This window comes from Ipomoea nil, unplaced genomic scaffold, assembly GCF_001879475.1.
Source record: "Ipomoea nil cultivar Tokyo-kokei standard unplaced genomic scaffold, Asagao_1.1 scaffold2782, whole genome shotgun sequence".
NCBI classification, from domain to species: domain Eukaryota; kingdom Viridiplantae; phylum Streptophyta; class Magnoliopsida; order Solanales; family Convolvulaceae; genus Ipomoea; species Ipomoea nil.
The window spans coordinates 24,787-46,945 of NW_017619210.1; the positions used below are offsets into that span (position 1 = coordinate 24,787).

General features: G+C 45.1%; 1 protein-coding gene across 2 annotated transcripts; it reads left to right on the forward strand.

The window, feature by feature from the left end:
- The first annotated feature begins 454 nt into the window (after positions 1-454).
- Positions 455-4,169, forward strand: LOC109157472 (high-affinity nitrate transporter-activating protein 2.1-like). Of its 2 annotated transcripts, XM_019305377.1 has the most exons (3): positions 455-628; positions 1,681-2,168; positions 4,141-4,169. In XM_019305377.1, the coding sequence occupies exons 1-2, from the start codon at positions 490-492 to the stop codon at positions 2,154-2,156; spliced, it is 615 nt and encodes a 204-aa protein (XP_019160922.1). In that variant the 5' UTR covers positions 455-489; the 3' UTR covers positions 2,157-2,168; positions 4,141-4,169. The 2 variants fall into 2 exon arrangements, with proteins under 2 accessions (XP_019160922.1, XP_019160921.1); XM_019305376.1 differs by lacking the exon at positions 4,141-4,169 and having other exon boundaries at positions 1,681-2,289.
- The last annotated feature ends 17,990 nt before the right edge of the window (positions 4,170-22,159 follow it).

The window sequence follows — 22,159 nt, forward strand, 5'->3', positions numbered from 1 at the left end:
ATCATTTATAAATTGATTAATTCTTATACTTTCCAAAAGGTTGAATCCAACTTTAAGGCCCCACACTCCGACTCGACAGAACATCTAAACATGAATCATAGAGGCTAGTAAATTGATTAATTCTATCACAAATTAAATCACATGTAGAATATAACTAAAGGTGCCTGTTGAATCAAATTTCAACCATCAATAAATTAAAGAAGTAATTAATAAACAATCAAATCTCAACGTGCAAACAATAATCAAATTTCAAATTGTTTACGCAATTGTATTGACTCTAGCAACTAAGCAAATATCCTCACAAAAATGTCAAACTGTACTTATAGTGGCGCATTCAAGAAAATGTATTGCAATTATGGAAAAAATGTTTTGTGGACCACATTTGTGCAAAGTCACAAAAGGCTGTGCATTTGCTTTGACTATTCATTCAATCTGGAATTGAAGACCATAAATTGAGAGTATCACATTCATCTCACTCTGCACCAAGCAATGGAATCTCATCTTAATTCCAAAACATTATTTCTTGTGCTTTTCTTCTTAACCTTTGCACAAACTTGCTATGGAGCAGTTCTCTTCTCTTCCCTTCCACAAACTCTGCTTGTCTCTGCTTCTCCTAAAGAAGGCCAAGGTAATACTTTGTCATTTCAACTTTCTTTATATATAAATTTTGGGCAGTCAACTGTTGGCCAACACTACCATTAAAATAACAAGTATATAAATAAAATAGAGAGAATATATGTATTTTGTATTGATAATATTGCTTGTGAATAGTGAAAATTGCATCCCCTCTTCATGTATGGAGGGAGGTCTATTTATACACATTTTGGACCTAGAGCCCTAAGAATAAGAATCCTAAACTGTCTTATATTGAGAATCATTGTTACATTCGGAGTAATAAACCCTAGTCCTACTACATTAGGAGTAATGAACACAATCCTTATTACAATGTATGTGAATACTAAGCTCAATCATTATTAAACTCCTTTATTGTATTCTTCTTAGACTTCCTTGATTCAGTTACTTTCTTGGGGCGATCTATATTGTCCAAACCTAGTATACCATCAATCATTATGCAACTTTCAAAGTGAGGCATGCATAAAAAACTGAAGATAAGTCATGATAGATTAGATTAAATTTTCAGGTGCGATGAAAGCATACTAGTAACTATGCATAGAATTGATAAGAATGGAATGATCTTGAATTGAAACCTATTAGTTGAGATTATATTCCATTAAGTTATATTGTTATTATAATAACAAATGTTGAGTCGAGCTCACGGAAATGTGAAGTCCAACACCAGACGGTTAGGGGATTGTTGGATAGAAGTTTAAAAGGCTAAATCCAGCACATCTTGAACATGTGGTGACAATATATAAAAGTAAAGTTGTGTTTTCACTACGAACTATAACTTTTGGCGTAACAGCAAATACTTGATCTGCTAACAAGTGGTGTCAAAGCCACCAGGTCATTGCTAAGGGCAGAGTTAGGTCACGGGTTTGAATCTCGACAATTAAAGGCTAGCAGGTGCGGGGGAGTGTAAAAACTGTGCCAGGTAGGTGCTGGGGGCAAAGTCAAGTCCAACACCGTGCCTCTCGAGCACAGCGAGTTATAACTTTTGGCATTTAAAATCACTGTTTTAAACAACTAATTAAAAACGCACTAGTACGTGTTTATTTGCAGTTGTAAAAGCTGGAGAAGACAGCATAAGTATGAGCTGGGGACTGAACCAGAGCTATGAAAGAGGGGTAGATGAGTCATATAAGACCACAAAGGTGAAACTATGCTATGCCCCAGAAAGCCAGGCAGACCGAGGATGGAGGAAAACTGTGGATGACCTTAGCAAGGACAAAACATGCCAATTTAGCATAGTTGAAAGGCCTTACTACAGTAGTGAAAAAAACCAAAGTTTTGAATGGATGATAGAGACTGATGTTCCCACAGCCTTGTATTTCGTTAGAGCTTATGCATATGATTCGGCTGGTAATGAGGTGGCTTATGGTCACACCATTGCTCTCTTCAAGGTTCAAGCAACCAGTGGCCGCCATTTGTCTCTTGACATTGCTGCGGCTTGCTTCTCTGGCTTCGCTTTGGTGTCTGTCTTTGGGTTCTTCTTTGCAGAAAAAAGGGGTAGAAGGCTTATGGCTGCAAACAATTGATGAGAGGATAACGCAACTCTCCTCACTGATTAGAAAGGAGAAATTGTGGAGAAAATTTTAATAATAAGGTCAAAGTTCAAATATTGTTTACAAAGAATAGAATTGTTCCCCGTATGAGGGGTTCCATTGGAGATAGTATAAACTATATAGTAGTTTGGGGGTGTCTCCTCCGCTCTAGATGTAAAAAAAATAAAAAATAAAAAATAAAAAATTAGAATTGTTCAGAATTTGAAAGAAAAAAAAAATGAATAAAGACTAAAATGTCCTTTTATAATAATAATAATAATAATAATAATAATAATAATAATAATAATAATAATAATTTAAAAAGAGCAAATACTAATTTTGATTCCACGAGTATTAGCAAAATGACAGTTTTGGTCTACATGTTTAATTTCTACCAATTTTCATCCACAACTATTGTTTTAGTACCAATTTTCATCCACGACTATAGTTTTAGTGCCAAAATTCATCAGGCCGGTTAATCATTCGTTTAAGACATGCCGAAATCTAAAAATTTTAAGGGTATTTTTGTCTTTTTCAACTTAAGATCCCAATTTGAGCATCAATAATAAGATTTAAGGCCTAAGATCGATCCCAATTCGCAGTTCTTCTTCCCATCCTACCTTATTTGAGTATGAGAACTGTGAATTGGGATTGATCTTAAGGCTTAAATCCCTTTATTCATGCTCAAATTGGAATTTTAATTTGACTAAGATGAAATACCCTTAATAATTTCATATTTCGGCATATATTAAACAGATGGGTGACCGGTGTGATGAATTTTGACACTAAAACAATAGTCGTGGATGAAAATTGGTAATAATTAAACATGTGGACCAAAACTGTCATTTTACTAATACTCGTGAGACCAAAATTGCCATTTGTTCATTTAAAAACATTGATAAGTCTCAATCAAAGTTAGGGCATCCTCAATAGATAAGTTTTTAGCACAAGTTTTTAGGTGCGAAATATGAGAGAGGAGAGAGAAGAATGTGTGAGAAAAGAAAAGAAAAAAAAAAACAAAGCTGAAAAAATTCTGACCCACAAACTTCCTTCTCTCTCTTGGTGGGACCCACAAACTCTGAAAAAACTTAATCTTTGCAGGAGCACCCCACCCCTTCTCTCTCCTCCATCTCTCTCCTCCAAGTTTGGCATTTTTTCCTAAAAAAAATGTGAACAATCCCCTTAATGGGGATGCTCTTATATCCCTAATTTATGTCCATATTTTTAGTGCTAACCATTTTGTACATTGTATTTTTAGAGTTGTAATATACAAACTTTTAAACAAAAATACCTTTAGGGCGCGTTTGGTTCAGGTTATATAAGATAACCAAGGTTATATTTGCTTGGTAATATAAGATTCCATGTTTGGTTCAGGTTATGTAGCTTTCCCAGAGAATGTCAGATAACCTTCGCATTAATGTTTTTAGCTATTGGAAGGGAATGTGAGAATTGAGATACCCTCTAATTTCTCAGGTAATTTCACATTCTCTTGTCTTATTATTAATGTTGGGCTTTGAACATTTTAATCAATTTAACTTATTATGTTGTCTTATTTACATATCTTAGTTTTAAACCAAACACAAGAATCTAACATTGCCTAAAGTAATCTAACATTCCGTGAACCAAACGCCCTTACAGTTATAACTTCCATTATCTTTTCCATTACTTTTACCATTCACATGAATCCACCATATCTTTTCTTATATTCTTTAATGATAATAATATTTGTAGACATTATATATTAGATTAATATAATAAATAAACTTTATTTGATTTAGATTTTAATCAGTACAAATTTATTAGTTATTTTTTAAAATATAAATATTGCACATATGTTCTTGCGCATCGTGCATAGAAAAGACTAGTAATAACTAATAATAATAAAGACAAAATCGTAATTTACTATGGAATTCTAGCTAATTCCACCGATTGTGGAATTGCAATTCAATAGTTGGAGGGAATTGTAATTTTATGGAAAGGAACTCCCCTCACCAAATTGTAGGCACGTTGAGGCTTTGGTTAGAAAGAAGAAATTATGAGAAAGAATTTGTAATTTCGAGGGAAAAAAAGGTAGAAATTTAAATAATGTACAAAGAATAGAATTTTTCAGAATTGAAAAGGAAAAAAATAATAAAAACTAAAATGTCCAATAATAATAATAATAATAATAATAATAAGTAAATATCAATTTTGGTCCCACGAATATTAATAAAATGACAGTTTTGATCTACATGTTTAATTTCTACTAATTTTCATCCACGATTATTGTTTTAGTACCAATTTTTATCCACAACTATAATTTTTAGTGCCAAAATTCATCACGACAGTCACTCTTCCATTTAAATCATGTCAAAATCTAAAATTTTTAAGGATATTTTCTTCCTTTTCAACTTAATATCTCAATTTAAGTATAAATAAGAAGATTTAAGCCCTATGATCTATCACAATTCGCAGTTATCATCCACATCCTACCTTAATTTGAGCTACCTTAATTTGAGGCGGACAAAGGACATGAATTATTGAGAATACATCTCAAACGATACGTTTCACTACATCCATGAAGGACACATGAAGCACAAATTTGTAAGGGAAATGAATAATAAAATAGGACATCATTTTCCTAGAATTATCATAATACAGTAATACACCCACTTGAAAACCTTGCCAATTTCAATCTCCTTCTCTATTGTTAATACCTCATTCGAGCTTCGAATTTAAACAATAAAAATTAACAAGGAAAGTATTTCTTCTTTAATTAGCAACAAAAGCCAAATATCTAATGTGACAATCGTTATATCGTGCACCAGGGCACACAATGCATTGTGCGCCCTGGTCCAAAACAATGTCATTTTTATAAGTTGTGTGGGGAGTTGATGTGACGGACACTGTTCCGTCCGTTTAATCCCGTTACAGTTTTTTTTTTTTTTTTTTTTTTTTTTTTTTTTTTTTTTTTTTAACACTTGTAAAATATGTATTCTGATGAGACCCAAAGACAACAAACAAATGATCCCATGAAAGTCTCTAGTGGCCCAACAACAAGATTCAAGTCAAAAAAGATTCAAGAGGCTTTTAACACATTTGTGCAAGCAAATTGGAGTACAACATCTATTTTTGGAGAAGAAGCACTACAAAAAAAAAATGCGAAAATAGCGATGGAAAATTCCGTCGCTAGAAAGGAAAAATTCCGTCGCTAAACGCTTTAGCGACGGATCAGGGACGGAATCAGTCCGTCACAAAAAGCGGCGTCACTTGAATTTTGTGACGCAATTTTTTCCGTCGCTAATTTCCTCTCCTCGACAATTTGAATGACGAAATTTATAAGGGAATAGCGGCGGAAATTTTCGTCGCTATATTTAGCAACGGAAATTTCCGTTGCTAATTTATTTTTGTAGGTGCAATTTAGCTACAATTTAAAAACAAAAATATTCGTCACTAAATTTAGCAATGAAAATTTCCGTTGCTATTTCGTTTTCATTCTTTATCGTTAGAAGGTATTCAGCTACAAATTTACTACGATTTTTGTCAATTGTTAAAATTTTTTAATTTAAAAAAAAAATTATATCCATTAATTAATATCATATACTTGTATTAACCCTATAATATAATACTTCAATAATATACTTAAAATATATTATATTAAAACTTTAATGTCAATAACAAAAATTAAAGTATAAAATTGTAAAGTTTTACATCATTAAAAATGGTACCAAATATATTAATACACAATCTATAGCATAGTCCTTTTTGTGATGCTCTTTGATGGATGAAAGATAGACCTTTCTCATGGCTTTGACTAGTGAGAATTTTGCAGCATTGACCTCACTTGCTGTCCTGAGACGCTGTGACATGTCTACAAGCTCTCAAAGATGACAGTTCTCAACATCTCCAACAGCAATGTCATTGTCCTTTCCCACTCATCAAGAAAGACATACTTGCAGGAATAATTAAAATTGGTACAATAGTCATTCATGACCCAAAAAAAAAAAAAAAAACATCTTGAACGATTCTATCCATCAGTCCCGTCTATTAAACCAATGAACTAGCATCTGCCTCCTAAATGATAATTGTGCATAAGATGATAATATGTCAGAATTGGAAGAAATATAATTACATTTTCCTCTCACCTTGGAGCAAGTTCTTCATGAGCAAACTCTAAAGCATCTTCCACTTTGTGATGCCATATTAGTTCTATCAACCTTTGATGTTGGGGGTGAAAAAAGAGCTGTGGATTTGTATCTAGTATCTGCATCCAAGAATGAAAGTTATTATTCATAAACAAATAAAACTAGCAACAAACCTCAAATGACTAATTTAATTCTTAGCAGTACATACCCTCACATAAAACTATATTAATACTTGATTCCATTTAGTAAAAAGTGTGTTACTTAATTCCATTTATGCTCATCAATGCATTAAGCTACGTATTAATACTATATTAATAATACTATGCTAATTTGTCGCTATTTCATCGCTAATTTAACAACGAAATAAGTCCGTCGTTAAATTCGTCGCTATTTTTGCATTTTTTTTGTAGTGAAGATCAATCTGGAGAAACAATTCTATTCAATTGCCTTTGCATCAAGACTTTTGAAGAGTTCTACTAGCTTAAGGAGTGTGCTTCACCTACTAGCTTGATGAATCATCTACTTGCTTAGTGATTCACCTACTTGTTTGTGCAACTTCTTCACTACCTAGCTGCTCACTCACCTCCTTGCTTGTCATCAACCAAGTAGCTCAAGCAAACACCTCAAGCAACTAGCTTACCCAAGGAGACAAAGCATTAAATGCTTATGACAACCCATGTGAAAAGTAGCAAAGCTTTGGAAGAAAAATCAACCTACAAAAATTAGATTTCATACGCAAAAGGGGGAGGGTATGTTAATTTGCAACCTGTAATTTTTTATTAATTACTTCATAGTTAAGGGATAAAAGGCCTAGAATATTTTATACATTTAAATCCCTAATTTTTCCCTATAAATACGCCATAACCCAATGGTTCAAATCAGTTTGTAATATTTGAAATGAAATGAGACTTTCTCTCTTTTTCTTTGCATGAGAATTGCATTGAGTGTTTAGGTTGTTCGTGAGAAGCATTCAATCTAAGTAAGCTAGTGAGAAGCTAGTTTACAATCCGAGAGGGCATAACCCACTATCTTGTTCTTTACATTCGTACACATACCCAAAAATCCCAAAACATATAAACTACTACATATATTACATAGCTAAGTTTGTTTTTATATCTTATCTCAAGTGCTAGATTCTTGAGTCTAGTTTTTAGCCTTTTGCTCCACTTTTCCCTTGTTTTGTTCTTGTGATCAAATCCATAGAAATTACCTTGCTTTGGCTCCCTTTGAAGCATTTTAGCCACCTCCTTAGCTTCACATTGACTCGATATTCAATCAAAATTCCCCGTCCGGTCCACTTCTGCTCCAAACTCGTCCTAGAACTTTTCTTGCTTTTGCACTTGACCTACAATGGTTCCAACACACCTAACAAACACCGTAAAACATTCAAAACAAGTGTAAATCATATCTAAATGATAAAATAAGGGAATAGGCAATTAAAGTAACATTTTCATGAACTTAAACCCATAAATATGCTCAAACTAGCACCTAGAAACATGTACAATTTGGCTCACATCATATATTTAGTTGATCTTTGGAGAATAGTGAATTCTTGTACATTAAAGAATGATTAACCAGCTTGGTTGGTGTGAGTGGCTGTGTACTTTCATCCCTTAAGAAATGTCAGGAGTTCAAAACCACCTTTCGTATGAAAAAATCAATATGACCATGACTTTTCCCCTTAATTGGGCATGTCCAATGCGAACGAGGATTAGTGTGAGTGTGATTAGGGCCTACTCAAAAAAGAATGAAACCCCATAATGGTGTGTTAAATTCATGAAATTTTATCATATTTGTGAACATGTGATATAATTATTGTGGAAATTGTAGTATAATGAATAATATAAATGTCATGATCTAATATACAATGTCCTCAACTTTCCTCCACCACCTCCTCTAGTCTTTCCTCGCAATGCCAATCAGTAGGTTATCACTAGAATATATCAAGAACAAGGTCTAAATTTAACTAACTAGGGTAATGAGGGTTGGGGAATAAGATTGATTTTAGAATCAATGGAATATTATTCTATTGGGCGGAGGCCCGTGAAGGGCTAAGTCCAACATCAGGTGGCTAATGGGATTGTTGGGTGGAGGTCTGAAGGCCAAGTCCAGCACTTGTCTCTCGATAATGTGGCGGTATAAGGAATTAAAGTTACGCCTTCGCTACTAGCTATAGCTTTTGGCGTAGTTGTAAGCATTTGATCCTAACAAAGTGGTATCAGAGCTAGATCACGGGAGTTCAGAGCCAGCAAGTTTGGCTAGCCTGAAAAACCAGGTCCAACACCCTTGCCTCTTGAACTTTTGGTTTAATACAATTATACAAGGAACTTTCACATGTTTCTCATTTGAAGAGAGACCATTTGTTCAATATTGAACTATAATTCTTTCTCTCCTTTATTCTTCACTATCCATTTCATTTTACTTTCATTTATCTTTCCCCTACAGTCTTACTTTTCATTTCATCTTTCGGCTGCCAGACATCTTACTCTGCCGAGGCAATACAAGAATTGTTAAATAAGAAACGCTATGAGGTGACCATTACAGATGACACAGGCCAGTTTGTGTGCAACTATGTATATTGCCATTCACTTTGGCTCGTAGAAGAAAAAGGTCATAAAACTCTGTTTGTCCATGTTCCTCCCTTCTATAGAATCAGCGAGGAAACGCATATGCAGTTTGTAGCGGCATTGTTGGAGGCCATTGCATCAACTTGTTGATTTCCTTGACTTGAATTGAATGTAAACTAGAAGGTTGTGCTTTTTGTTTGTTTTTTTTGGGTACTTTCTGTTCACATTCACCTTTTACCCAAATGTATTGCAGTATTTTTTTAGTATTACTGACTCTGTTACAATGTAGTATCTGTACATACATACTTTCTCAACCTATTGAAGCACAAACATATTGCAGTATTATGACTATTACTTTCAATTGTTGTACTATATTTAGCTTTCCTAGTCGCCACCAAAATTCTTCACTTAGTAAATGCGAAGATTAATATGTTGTTGCGGGCAGGAGGTCTTTCCGCTCATGAAACACTTATTTTCTTTTAGGTTACTGAGAAAATCGCAGTCACTATCCAAGATGGCATGCAATGTGATGAATGCTCATATTTATATGATAGTTTAAAAATATTTTGTCTATAAATATGTAAATGTGTTCGATCCTAACCTCCATAGACTTTTATGAACATTAAAAATTTGGTGGTATTCAATTCAAATTTTTAGAAAGTCTTTAAATTACTAAGAAAATTTAAAGTTTATGCCCACCAAACACCTTCTTATTCACTAAGTTTAAAATATGAAAAATTATGCTTTCACTCCCTCTATTACAAACATACTAAAATAGGGATATAAGGCTATCTCTATCTTTGCAATTCTCTTTTACTTTCACAAGCAAATTCTACTGCCATAACAACATATTTGTAATTCACTACTATTTTCTTGACATTTCTAAAATTTCAACTTACTTTCAAAATATAATAATAGTAATTATAATTGATGGGGTGAGGACCCCGGCCCAAGGTATAGGGGCCCAAAGAAAATAGATAGGAGAAGTGGGCCAGCGTCGAGAGGAGCCCGAAGAGCAAATGGGCCGAGTCCAGGAGTCGGCCCAGGCCCAAGCATGGGGCCCAGTTCCGAGCTGCCAAGAGGAGTCCAGTAGGAGCTTAGGCCGAGACAAGGAGTCGACCGAGGCCCAAGCCCAGGAAAGGACTCGGCTCAAAGAGCCGTTGAGAGCATTGAAGAGGCTCGTTTAAAGAGGGAGCCGTTGAGACATTGAAAGCCGGACACGGTCAGGCCGTTACAAGCCTGGGAGAGCCGTTGGTCGACCGAGTAATGACGTCCAACGGCTCCGTATCTTAATTAGCCATGAAGTCGGCCATCAAAGGCCTTCAAGTCGGTAGAGGAGGAACCACTATATAAAGGCTCCTCCATTCCTGTAAAAGGGAGGGACAATTGAACACCCAAAGAGGGAGAATACCAAAAAGTTCTGAGTACTAGCATAATCTTCGAAATAGACATACATTTCATTGAAAGGTGCACCCACCAGCCAAAGGTTGTGCTGGACCTCCTTGGGCCCGAAAACCCTAAAACCATCACTGGCGCCGTCTGCGGGGATCGAAACTAAGAGTCACGTGTCCTCTTGAGTGAGGCGAGTCCGAGGAACAACGATTAGAATCACAGTCGAATTAGAAAAGTTCCAGACATGGCAGGAAGTGAAGAACAATCGAGCCGTCATGACAATGGACGGGAAGCAGACCTGAGAAGCCAGCTGAATCGGAGAAATGCCCGGAGCCGGGAAAATGAGACAACACCGCCGCCGACACCACCGATAAACCAACAATTGCCCCAAGTGCTGCTCACCCCAGAGCAGCTGCGTGCAATCGGACGCGCCTGTGCCGAAGCAAGCCTAGGAGTGAGAGAACAGTCCATCACTCGCCAGCAGCAACGCGAGTTACAGCCGCTTCATAGGCCCGACAACCGGCAACAGAGCCGACGGGCCGAAAGCCAACCGGTACAGTCCGTTCATTCTCGGCTGGGTCCCAGCGTTGGGCGTCGGTCGGCAAGAGAACGATTGGGTCGGATGGAACCCAGTCAAGCCCCGTTAGCCGCTCGCCATCGACAAGCTGCACGAGAGAAGAACCGTACCAAAAGAGCCAGGACTGAGACTCGTCGCGTGGAGCAACCTCCACGCAACCCCGACCAACCGGCTGAGTCTGAAATCGGCGAGAGCACGGAATCCACAGGAAATCGCACCCGGGAGAGGGTCGAAGTGGCGAACTTAGCGCAAGAAGTGAGAAATCTGAAAGAACAGATGGAGGGGAAAACCAAGTCCCCAAGACGTACGTTACTGACCGCCTTACCCTTCTCGGATGAGGTTATGGCTTTTAAAATACCGGGCGATTTCAAGTTCCCGGAGCAGGCCACGTTCGATGGAACCGGCGATCCCCGAGAGCATTTGCTGAGCTACCAGGCTAAGATGCAGGTTTTGGGGGTACGAGATCCGGTCATGTGCCGCGCCTTCTTGCCCACGTTGAAAGGGTCAGCACAAAGGTGGCTAGTGGCACAGCCCTCGGGATCGATTCACAACTTTGAAGAGCTGGCAGACCGCTTCATGAGCCATTACGCCGCTAATATCAAGCCACAAAAGGACCTAACACACTTGGGTGACATTCGTCAAGACGAAGGCGAGTCCTTGAAAACCTATCTGGCCCGCTGGCAGAAAGAAATCCAGTCCATAGAAGAGGTCGAGGACCAGACGGCGCTCACCTTCTTCATCGAGTCGCTGCGGTCCGGCCAGCTGTACCGAGACCTGAGGGACAATCGTCCGGCCACCTACGCAGAGGCCATTCATATGGCCAACAAGAGGGCCAACACAGAGCAGGCTATGAAGTACAAGCGACAGCGCGAAGTCGGCGGATCCGCCAGCGGGAAGAGGACGCGAGCGGAAACCAAAGAAAGGCGCCCGGACGTGACTCGGCGACCTGAGGTCAGACGGCCATACGACAGACCCGTCGTCCATGCTTATCGGCCGATTCCCGAACGTCTGGTCCATGAGATACAAACGGTCGCCCCGCCTCTGCCTCCGCCGACCGACGATCGCCCGACGAACGAAGAAATGGGTAAGACTTCTAAGTATTGTCGTTATCATAAAACTTATACTCACAGCACGGAGGAATGCTTCTACCTGAAGAAGATCATGGAGGGTATCATTCAGCAAGGGACCCCGCCTCCTAATCAGTGGAGGCGAAGATCGGTCAATAGAGGGGATGAGGATCCCGCCGCCGTTGCCGAAAATAGTCGAGGCAAGCAGCCGACTCCCGAGGAGGAGGAGGTTCAGTGGCGTCAGAAGCCGGTTATCAACATGATAGTCGGCGGGCCGGAAGGTGGTGACTCAACAAACACCCGAAAAGCCTGGGCTCGCCAGTTATACGTTGGAACGGTGTACAGGCGCGAGGAGAACCCTAAAAAGGTGTGCCAAGAGCCCATTGTGTTTACCGACCGAGATTTACCAGCCGGTGAAACACCGCATCGAGATGCGCTGGTTATAGCTATGGACATCAATGGCGTTGTCGTCCGACGAATCCTGGTGGACACCGGAAGCAGCGTCAATGTGCTGTACCTAGAAACCTTCATCAAAATGGGAATGAGTCGGGAACAGCTGAGTCCTGTCAAAACTCCCCTCGCCGGTTTCACAGGGGACTCGGTGGAGGCGGATGGATCGATCACACTTCCAGTTGAGATCGACAGTTACCCAGACGTACAGAGACTCAGCATGAAGTTCATTGTGGTGAATCTGGCCTGTTCACATAACGCTATACTCGGCCGACCGGGTCTCGAGGATTTGGGAGCGTTGATTTCAATTGAGCATCTTTGCTTAAAATTTCGCACGCCAAACGGAATAGGCACGGTGCGCTGTGACCGTAAGGTCGCTCGCGACTGCTACCTACAGGCATGTAAGGGGATGGGCAAGCGCGAGATATAGGTCCATGAGATCACCGAGAGGCCCCCAAAAAGGACAATAATACCACGTCCGGAGCCTGCCGTCGAGTTGGAAGAAGTCGAGATCGACTCCACGCAGCCGAACCGACGAGTCCGAATTGGAGTCGGCCTCCCCGAGGAAGTAAAGGAAGAAATTATAAAGGTGCTCCGGGAACACCGGATGGTCTTCGCCTGGTGCCCGGAGGACATGCCAGGCGTCGACCGATCGATCATATCGCACAGACTCGCTGTGGATCCTGGGCATCGACCGGTTGTGCAGAAGAAGCGATACCTGGCCAACGACCGAAGAGGATTTGTGAAGAAGGAAGTGAGCACGCTACTCGCAGCCGGACACGTCCGCGAAGTTAAGTACCCAGAGTGGTTGGCGAATGTGGTCCTTGTACCCAAGCCCCCGGCGTGGCGGATGTGCGTGGACTATACCGACCTTAATAAGGCCTGCCCAAAAGATCCGTTTCCCTTACCGCGGATCGATCAACTGGTCGACGAGACGGCGGGGTCGGCGCTGTTGAGCTTTATGGACGTCTTTAGGGGGTATCATCAGATATTCATGCACTCGGCGGACGAAGAAAAGACCGCGTTTCTGACACCGGACGGAGTTTATTGTTACCGAGTCATGCCGTTTGGGCTCAAGAACGCCGGAGCCACGTATACCCGAATGGTGGCCCGATTGTTTCATCACCTGCTGGGAAAATCGATGGCCGCGTATGTCGACGACATGCTCGTCAAGAGCCGAGAGGAGAGCAAACACGCAGGGGACTTGGCCGATTGCTTCAAGGTAATGTTAAGGTACAACCTCCGGCTGAACCCCAAGAAATGTGCGTTCGCCGTGCAAGGTGGAAAGTTCCTGGGTTACATGGTCACCAAGCGAGGTATCGAGCCTAACCCTGAGAAAGTACAGGCCATCGTCGACATGCAGCCTCCCAGCACTATAAAAGACCTGCAACGGCTGACCGGCCGATTGGCCGCCCTTAGCCGCTTCCTAAGCAAGGCGGCAGATAAGACCGTGCCCTTCTTCGAAGCCATGAAGAAGAAAGAAGGTTTCGCTTGGACCCCAGAGTGCCAGCAGTCGTTTGAAGAATTGAAACAATACCTCTCGACAACCCCGGTATTGTCTACCCCCCAGGAGGGCGAGCCCTTGTTTCTGTACTTAGTTGCCTCTCGCAAGGCGGTGAGTTCGGTATTGGTCCGAGAGGAAGAGCGAGTCCAGCACCCGGTTTACTACGTAAGCCGGTCTCTGAAGGCTGCCGAGTCAAGGTATACCGCCTTGGAAAAAATTGTATACGCGTTGGTGATTACCGTGCGCAAGTTGGCGCCCTACTTCCAAGCTCACACCGTCCGAGTACTGACAGACCAACCTCTCAGAAGTGTTTTGCGAAACCCATCGTCGTCCGGCCGCCTGGTAAAATGGGCCGTAGAACTAACCCAATATGGGATTGAATACCAGCCCCGGCCTTCCGTGAAGGGTCAGGCCTTGGCCGATTTCTTGGTCGAATGCACCGCGAGTGAGGAAGAAAAGGAACGCGCCGTGGAGAGCTGCCTAGGCGAATGGTGGGAAATGCATGCGGACGGAGCCTCGAGTCGACAGCACTGCGGAGGAGGTGTTGTGCTCATCACCCCCGAAGGGTTCCAACTGTATTATGCCCTGAGCTATCTGTTCCAAGCCTCCAACAACGAGGCCGAGTACGAAGCTGTGTTAAACGGCCTCCGACTCGCCAGGGCCTTAGGGGTCGAGAGGTTACGAATCAAGACTGACTCCAAGTTAGTAGTCGGGCAGATCTTAGGCGCATGCGAGGCAAAGAATGCCCGGATGACTCTATATAGAGAACGCGCGGTTGAGATGCTAAAAGAGTTCGGAGCCTACGAAATAGAGTATATATCTCGAACGGATAACATAGAGCCTGACATATTGTCCAAGATTGCCTTGGAAGGAGTACCGGACCACCTGGTAAAAATCTGTCAGAAAGAGGAGCTAAGCCGACCAAGCATCGAAGAAGCACTGCTAAGGGTCCAGCAAGTGACTGGCGAGGAATGGGACCGAGAGAAAAATCCCGAGATGTTCTGGATAGAGGACATCCGGCGATTCGTAGAAAAAGGCGAGTTACCGGAAGACCCAGGAGTCGCCGCGAGGGTTCGACGAAAGGCCCCCTCTTTCCAGATCGTTGATGGGCAGTTATATAAACGGTCGTTCGGAGGACCTTTGTTAAGATGTTTGCTCAGGCCCGAGGCCGAGAAAATAATGGACGAAGCCCATAGAGGCATCTGTGCCGCGCACCAGGGTGCCCACACACTCGCTCGGAAGCTAGTCGTCCAAGGATATTATTGGCCCACCAGGATGCGAGACTGTATTGAATGGATATCCAAGTGCGGCGTTTGCCAGGCATTCGCCAAGAAAGATACTCGGCCAGCTACTTTTTACACGCCGGTCACCACCGCTATCCCATTTGCCAAGTGGGGGATTGATTTGCTGGGCCCATTGCCAGTCGCCCCCGGAGGTTTGAAGTTCTGTGTTGTAGCTATCGACTACTTCACCAAGTGGGTCGAGGCGGAACCACTGGCCACCATCACCGAGTACCAATGCCGACGTTTTTTATGGAAAAGGGTAATTTGCCGCTTCGGCCTGCCCGAGCACATCGTTAGCGACAACGGACGACGGTTCGATTGCCAGGCATTCGCTGACTTCTGCCGCCGACATGAAATTCGTCACACTAAGGTGTCGGTAGCATACCCACAAGCCAATGAACAAGTCGAGAATGTGAACCGAACGCTAGTGGATGGAATTCGGAAGAAATTGGAAGACATTCGAAGGAATTGGGCGGATGAGCTGGACCGAGTCCTATGGGCTTATCGCACCACTCAACGACGAGCAACGGGAGAGAGTCCGTTCTCCCTCGCGTATGGCTTTGAGGCCAAGGTTCCAATTGAGGTGGTCGAGCCCACTCACCGGGTCCGTACCTATTCAGACACGGAGAACGAAGAGAGTCTTCGAATTGAGAAAAATTTCATAGAAGAAAAGAGGGAAGCCGCGAGTGCGCGAATGGCTGAATACCAACAGGCGGTGAAAAGATATCGCGATCGGCGGATTCGTCCGCGAGCCTTCCAGGTCGGCGACCTCGTGCTGTGGGATCGGCAGGCCAGTCAGCCCACAGAAGGGGGTAAGCTTGCGATCAAGTGGGAGGGACCATACCGAATCGCCGCGGTTGTCCAAGCGGGGACCTACAAACTAGAAACCATGGAGGGTAAGCCCGTGGATCGAATTTGGAACGTCATCCACCTGAAGAAGTTTTATCAATAGAAAGGGACAAAGCATGTATGGGCCCGCGGGTCCTGAAAGACTTGAATAAAAGTACGAGTTACGGTTGACCATTCCAGGGATTCGGCGAGTATATAAAGAAACAATGGGGCACTGACCCTAAAACGCTTCTAAGAAAGTAAAAGCCTAAAGAGTCGCCTCGACTGAGGGACTCGGCGGAAAGAGTTAGGAAACAAGGGCCCACACCCTTAGTCGTTTCCGTGAAAAAGCCAAGAGGAGTCGCCTCGACTGAGGAACTCGGCGAGTATATAAAGAAACAATGGGGCACTGACCCTACAACGTTTCTAAGAAAGTAAAAGCCTAAGGAGTCGCCTCGACTGAGGGACTCGGCGAGAAAGAGTTAGGAAACAAGGGCCCAGACCCTTAGTCGTTTCCGTGAAAAAGCCAAGAGGAGTCGCCTCGACTGAGGGACTCGGCGAGTATATAAAGAAACAATGGGGCACTGACCCTACAACGTTTCTAAGAAAGTAAAAGCCTAAGGAGTCGCCTCGACTGAGGGACTCGGCGAGAAAGAGTTAGGAAACAAGGGCCCACACCCTTAGTCGTTTCCGTGAAAAAGCCAAGAGGAGTCGCCTCGACTGAGGAACTCGGCGAGTATATAAAGAAACAATGGGGCACTGACCCTACAACGTTTCTAAGAAAGTAAAAGCCTAAGGAGTCGCCTCGACTGAGGGACTCGGCGAGAAAGAGTTAGGAAACAAGGGCCCAGACCCTTAGTCATTTCCGTGAAAAAGCCAAGAGGAGTCGCCTCGACTGAGGGACTCGGCGAGTATATAAAGAAACAATGGGGCACTGACCCTACAACGTTTCTAAGAAAGTAAAAGCCTAAGGAGTTACCTCGACTGAGGGACTCGGCGAGAAAGAGTTAGGAAACAAGGGCCCAGACCCTTAGTCGTTTCCGTGAAAAAGCCAAGAGGAGTCGCCTCGACTGAGGAACTCGGCGAGTATATAAAGAAACAATGGGGCATTGACCCTACAACGTTTCTAAGAAAGTAAAAGCCTAAGGAGTCGCCTCGACTGAGGGACTCGGCGAGAAAGAGTTAGGAAACAAGGGCCCAGACCCTTAGTCGTTTCCGTGAAAAAGCCAAGAGGAGTCGCCTCGACTGAGGGACTCGGCGAAAAAGAGTTAGGAAACAAGGGCCCAGACCCTTAGTCGTTTCCGTGAAAAAGCCAAGAGGAGTCGCCTCGACTGAGGGACTCGGCGAGTATTTAAAGAAACAATGGGGCACTGACCCTAAACGTTTCTGAGAAAGAAAAAGCCTAAGGAGTCGCCTCGACTGAGGGACTCGGCGAGAAAGAGTTAGGAAACAAGGGCCCAGACCCTTAGTCGTTTCCGTGAAAAAGCCAAGAGGAGTCGCCTCGACTGAGGGACTCGGCGAGTATTTAAAGAAACAACGGGGCACAGACCCTAAACGTTTCTGAGAAAGAAAAAGCCTAAGGAGTCGCCTCGACTGAGGGACTCGGCGAGAAAGAGTTATGAAACAAGGGCCCAGACCCTTAGTCGTTTCCGTGAAAAAGCCATGAGGAGTCGCCTCGACTGAGGGACTCGGCGAGTATATAAAGAAACAATGGGGCATTGACCCTAAAACGTTTCTAAGAAAGTAAAAGCCTAAGGAGTCGCCTCGACTGAGGGACTCGGCGAGAAAGAGTTAGGAAACAAGGGCCCAGACCCTTAGTCGTTTCCGTGAAAAAGCCAAGAGGAGTCGCCTCGACTGAGGGACTCGGCGAGTATATATAGAAACAATGGGGCACTGACCCTGAAACGTTTCTAAGAAAATAAAAGCCTAAGGAGTCGCCTCGTCCGAGGGACTCGGCGAGAAGAAGTTAGAAAACATGGGCCGGGACCCTTAGTCGCTCTCGTGAAAAATTCATAAGGAATCACCTCGACCGAGGGACTCGACGAGCAGTTAAGGAAACAGGGTTGAAGAGAAAGCCTCAAGCTCAAGATAATACGAAAGAGAAGAGAAAATGGTAATTCTATTAAAAAAGGCCCGAAAAGGAGGCCAGCCTTTACAAAAGGGACTATCCCAAACAGGATAGCCCTAAACTACTGGGGAGGGGGTGTCAACGTCAAACCCTTCGACTTGAGCCCCTGCCGTTGGTCCAGCCAGGGGAACAGAAGAAGGGTCCTCGGCCTGAAGAGAGGACTCAGCGAGCTCAGGAGGTGTTGCTGAGGGAAGAGCCGTCGGATCAGAGGCTGCCGGAAGAGCCGCCGAGTTCACGGTCGCCGACTGTCCTTCAGCCGCCGGAAGAGCGTCTATTACGGGCTTGAGGCCCCAGCTCTCGGGAGTGAAAGAGGAGTCCCGGACCAGCAGGGCAGAATGGATCTCTGTCTGCGCCTCGCGAAAGCCGAGGCGATAGTCACGCTCGCCCAAGTCCAGGAGGAACTCGTCACCATCCGGCGTCGACAGCCACTCCTTAGCAATTTCTTTCTGGCGAGCCTCTATCGCCGCCTTCACCTCCGCCTCGAAGGCAGCCGACTTCTTGTATTCTTCGACAGAGGTCGCAGCAATCGTCGCCACCTTGTCCCGCTCTTCCTCCCACTGACGGGTGACCCTCAGCATCTCGGAATTGTGCACCTCCACCGCTTTGAGGTGCTTCGCCTGCTCTTCCAAAAAGGCCTCCTCCGTCTGGCGCAGCTTGAGGACCATAGACCGCATTTCGGCCCGGTAGTTCTGCAGCCGCTTACTCATCTCCATTTGGAAGGTGAGGTTCTGCGAAATGACCACGAGTGAGATAATAAAAGGAAAGAACGAATGAGAGGAATTAGATGGGAAACACTTACGCGGTACGACTGGCGCAGCGAGGCCTCGATGATGTACGCGTCCCCTAGAGCATGAGTCGCCTCCACGTCCTTAGGCAGGAGGACGTTAGCACACCACTTACGGACGGAGGAGGTGCCCATCCAGATCTGGGCATCCTCCTCTACCTCATGGCATAGCCGGATTCTTTTTGGAGCCGGCTCATCAGTTTGACCGGCCGGGCGCTTAGAGCTGGGGCTCTCTGTCTGAGGAGGAGGAGGCTGCCGAGTGGGCGACACCACTGGCGACGGAGTCAAATCCACCACATTTCGAGGTGGTGGAGGAGTCGGCCTGGGAGCAGGAGACGGTTGAGATGAAGAGGCAGCAGCAGTGCCGGAAGTGCGCTGGGTCAGCCGACGCCTCATCTTTTCGGCTCTATCCGCCATCTCGGGAGTCAGCTCAACCGCTTCGTCGGAGCTGGAGGAGTCGGAATCGTACGGACCTGCGGAAAGGGGAGAAAAACCATGGAGTATTCCGAGTCGGAATATGGCAAGATAAGAAAAGAAGAGGAACGAGGGGTAACGAGGACTACCTACGGTGGTCGCACCCTCCGGTAGCAAGCCACGCTTAGCCATGGCCCGGACTCGGGACCAGTACTTGACAGAGTACGGCCCAAAGCCCTTCAAGAACTCGCCGCCCAGGACCGCATCATCAGAAGGAACGACACGTCGAGAGCAAGGCTTGAATAGAGCGGCCGGCCACAAGGTCGGAAAAGTGAAGGAAGAAAAAGCAGGGCGGACGAATAAATAGAGGAGTTTCCAGTCCTTAATGGAATCGGACAGCCCCTCGAAAAGCTGCCGCCCCGGGCGAGCGGCGACTTGAACGAAGCCCGGCGAGTGCGAGCCGACCTTGTTCACGGTAAAAAGATACCGGAACAGGTCTAGGTCAGGCTCGCACAACCACCAATGGCAGAGGTTGACGAAGCAAGTGAGGAGTCAGTGAGAATTGGGCACTAGTTGGCCCGGAACTAAGTTGTAATGGCGGTAAAAAAGGGAAAGAAAAGGACATGGGGGAACCCGGAAGCCAAAAGCAACCGAGTGTAAATGAATACCGACATAACCCTCGGGGGGGTCGTAAATTTGCCGGCCCTCCGGGGCGAGGACTACGGCAGAAGGCCCAAGAAGGTATCGGGCCATTTCCAGGTCCACCGCATTGACAACGGAGGGTGACCCGGAAGGGCGGACGATGGAATCGAACTTGCCCCGCGACCGTCCGACGCCACCCGGCAGAGCCGCCACCGTCGTTAGAGGAGCGGGGCTCAGCGGAGTAACCGCCCCCGAAGAAGAGGGGGTCGGTGGAAGAGAAGATGTCGATGGAACGTCCGCCGGAAATTCCATACGACGAAGAGAGGACGTCGATGGAATGTCCGCCGGAAGTTCCATATGACGGGGAGGAGAAGAAGAAGACGAAGAAGGAGAAGACGAAGAGGGAGAGGTCGTCTCAAGGTTATCGACCGAGTAACGACGAGAAGAAGAAGAATGTGAGGAAGAAGACATTACCTAAGTCAGGAGAGAGATCGGAGGAAATATTGAGTGGCTGGAGAAGCTCAAAGTTGAAGCTGAGAAGAAAGACTGGAGAAGAAAAGGGAAGGAGAGACGAAATGGCTATTTAAAGGGGAGGAATTTCAAAGGACGACCACGTGCCACCTTCTCGTTGGAGGAAGAGGAGGTGATGAGACGTGAAGGGACGCCGCATTTAATGCCTCAAAAGGCGGGGCGACGGTTCAGGCCTAGGGTTAGCCCACAGACGGCGCGTCTGTCCTAGGCTAAGGTCGAACGTCAAGTGACCCGGCCTGCTAAGCCAGAAGCCCGTAGTGGGCCATGGCCTCTGGGCCCATGTGATACGAGCTGGAAGCTTCTAGAATGACCCGGTAGAACCCGGCTCATCGAATGATATCAGCCGAGTTCACGAAGAGACTCCCGTAACCAGGTCGGCAATCAGACTCGGCGACTCCCTCACCAGGAGGGTCTCGCCATAGCAAGGCTAGGAATCAGTCCCATAGACTAGAGGTCGGACGACAAAATACTAAGAAGATGTGGGGTCGGACAGAAAAACACACAATTTATTTAATTAGTACGAAGATTACAAGGCCCAGCACTCGGCCGATGCAAATTACAAGAGAAAAAACGAGTCTAGGCTTGACTTCTTTCTTTGTCGACGGACTAGCGGTCGGAGGGCCTTCCAGGAGGTACTGAGAGCGGAAAGGCAGAGGACTCGGCTCAGGCTCAGGCATTTCGTCCAGATACACGGCGGGCTTCCCGTCATCGATCATTTGCAAAGGCCTCTCCAGAGCGCTCGGCGACATGGCCACACCGAAGAGGGGAGGAGCCTCCCACTTCTCTTCCACCATTGGTTCGGGATCTTCCACCACCGGCTCCATCTCCACCCCAGATTCCGTCTCCACGTCAATGGGTTCCCTGCACATCAGGTCCAGCATGTTTGGAAGCACCACGATGGGGTCGGAGGCCGAGTCGCCCACTAAACGACCTCCGTTAGCCAACCTTTTCTGCCTCAGTTGCTCCAGACGAGCATGCTCCTTGTTACGAATGGACCAGCGGCGATCACCGTCCCTATAACTCATAGCGCCGTATCTTCGCGAAGTGGAGAATGTTGCGATTTGCATCAATTGTGAAGGGCCTTTATATAGCCCAGCAAAGGCAAATACCTAGGCGATGATCGCAGAGGAGATTATAACTGACATAACTGAGCCGGATTAGACGGATGACGCGAATCTCTGTCAGAGATTAGTTCCATCAGATCCGCTCGAGAAGAGAGAGATTCGCACGCCAATGCAGGAAAAAGTGGATTCGCCCAGGATATGGGGAATCTTGCAGGTGTCAGACCGAAAAGATTTCGATGACGTGACCGACCCCTTGACCAGTCGTCCAGATGAGTACGTAATAGAACACGACAAAACATAAGGCAAGGATAGCATTTATTATTATTGCAAAAAGGAGGATACAAATGGCAAGGAGCTTATTACAATGAGAAATATGAAAATGCTCCTAAAAGAAATCCCTCCGAACTATGGCCGACTCCGGTACATACGATCACTCGCCAGGCGAGGAGGAGTCGCCCCCAAAGAACCCCCCCGATGGTCCAGGTGGGGATGGGCAGAACGAGTCCCAGAAAGTTGGCATGAGTGGCGGCGCAATCGGCTCCTTGTCATCCGGATACACCTCCAGGTAGCGGGCGTAGTCCTCATCATTCATCAGGCCCGTAACCGGCCCGTCCAGGTCGTCCAGCGGAATCGAGAAGGTCA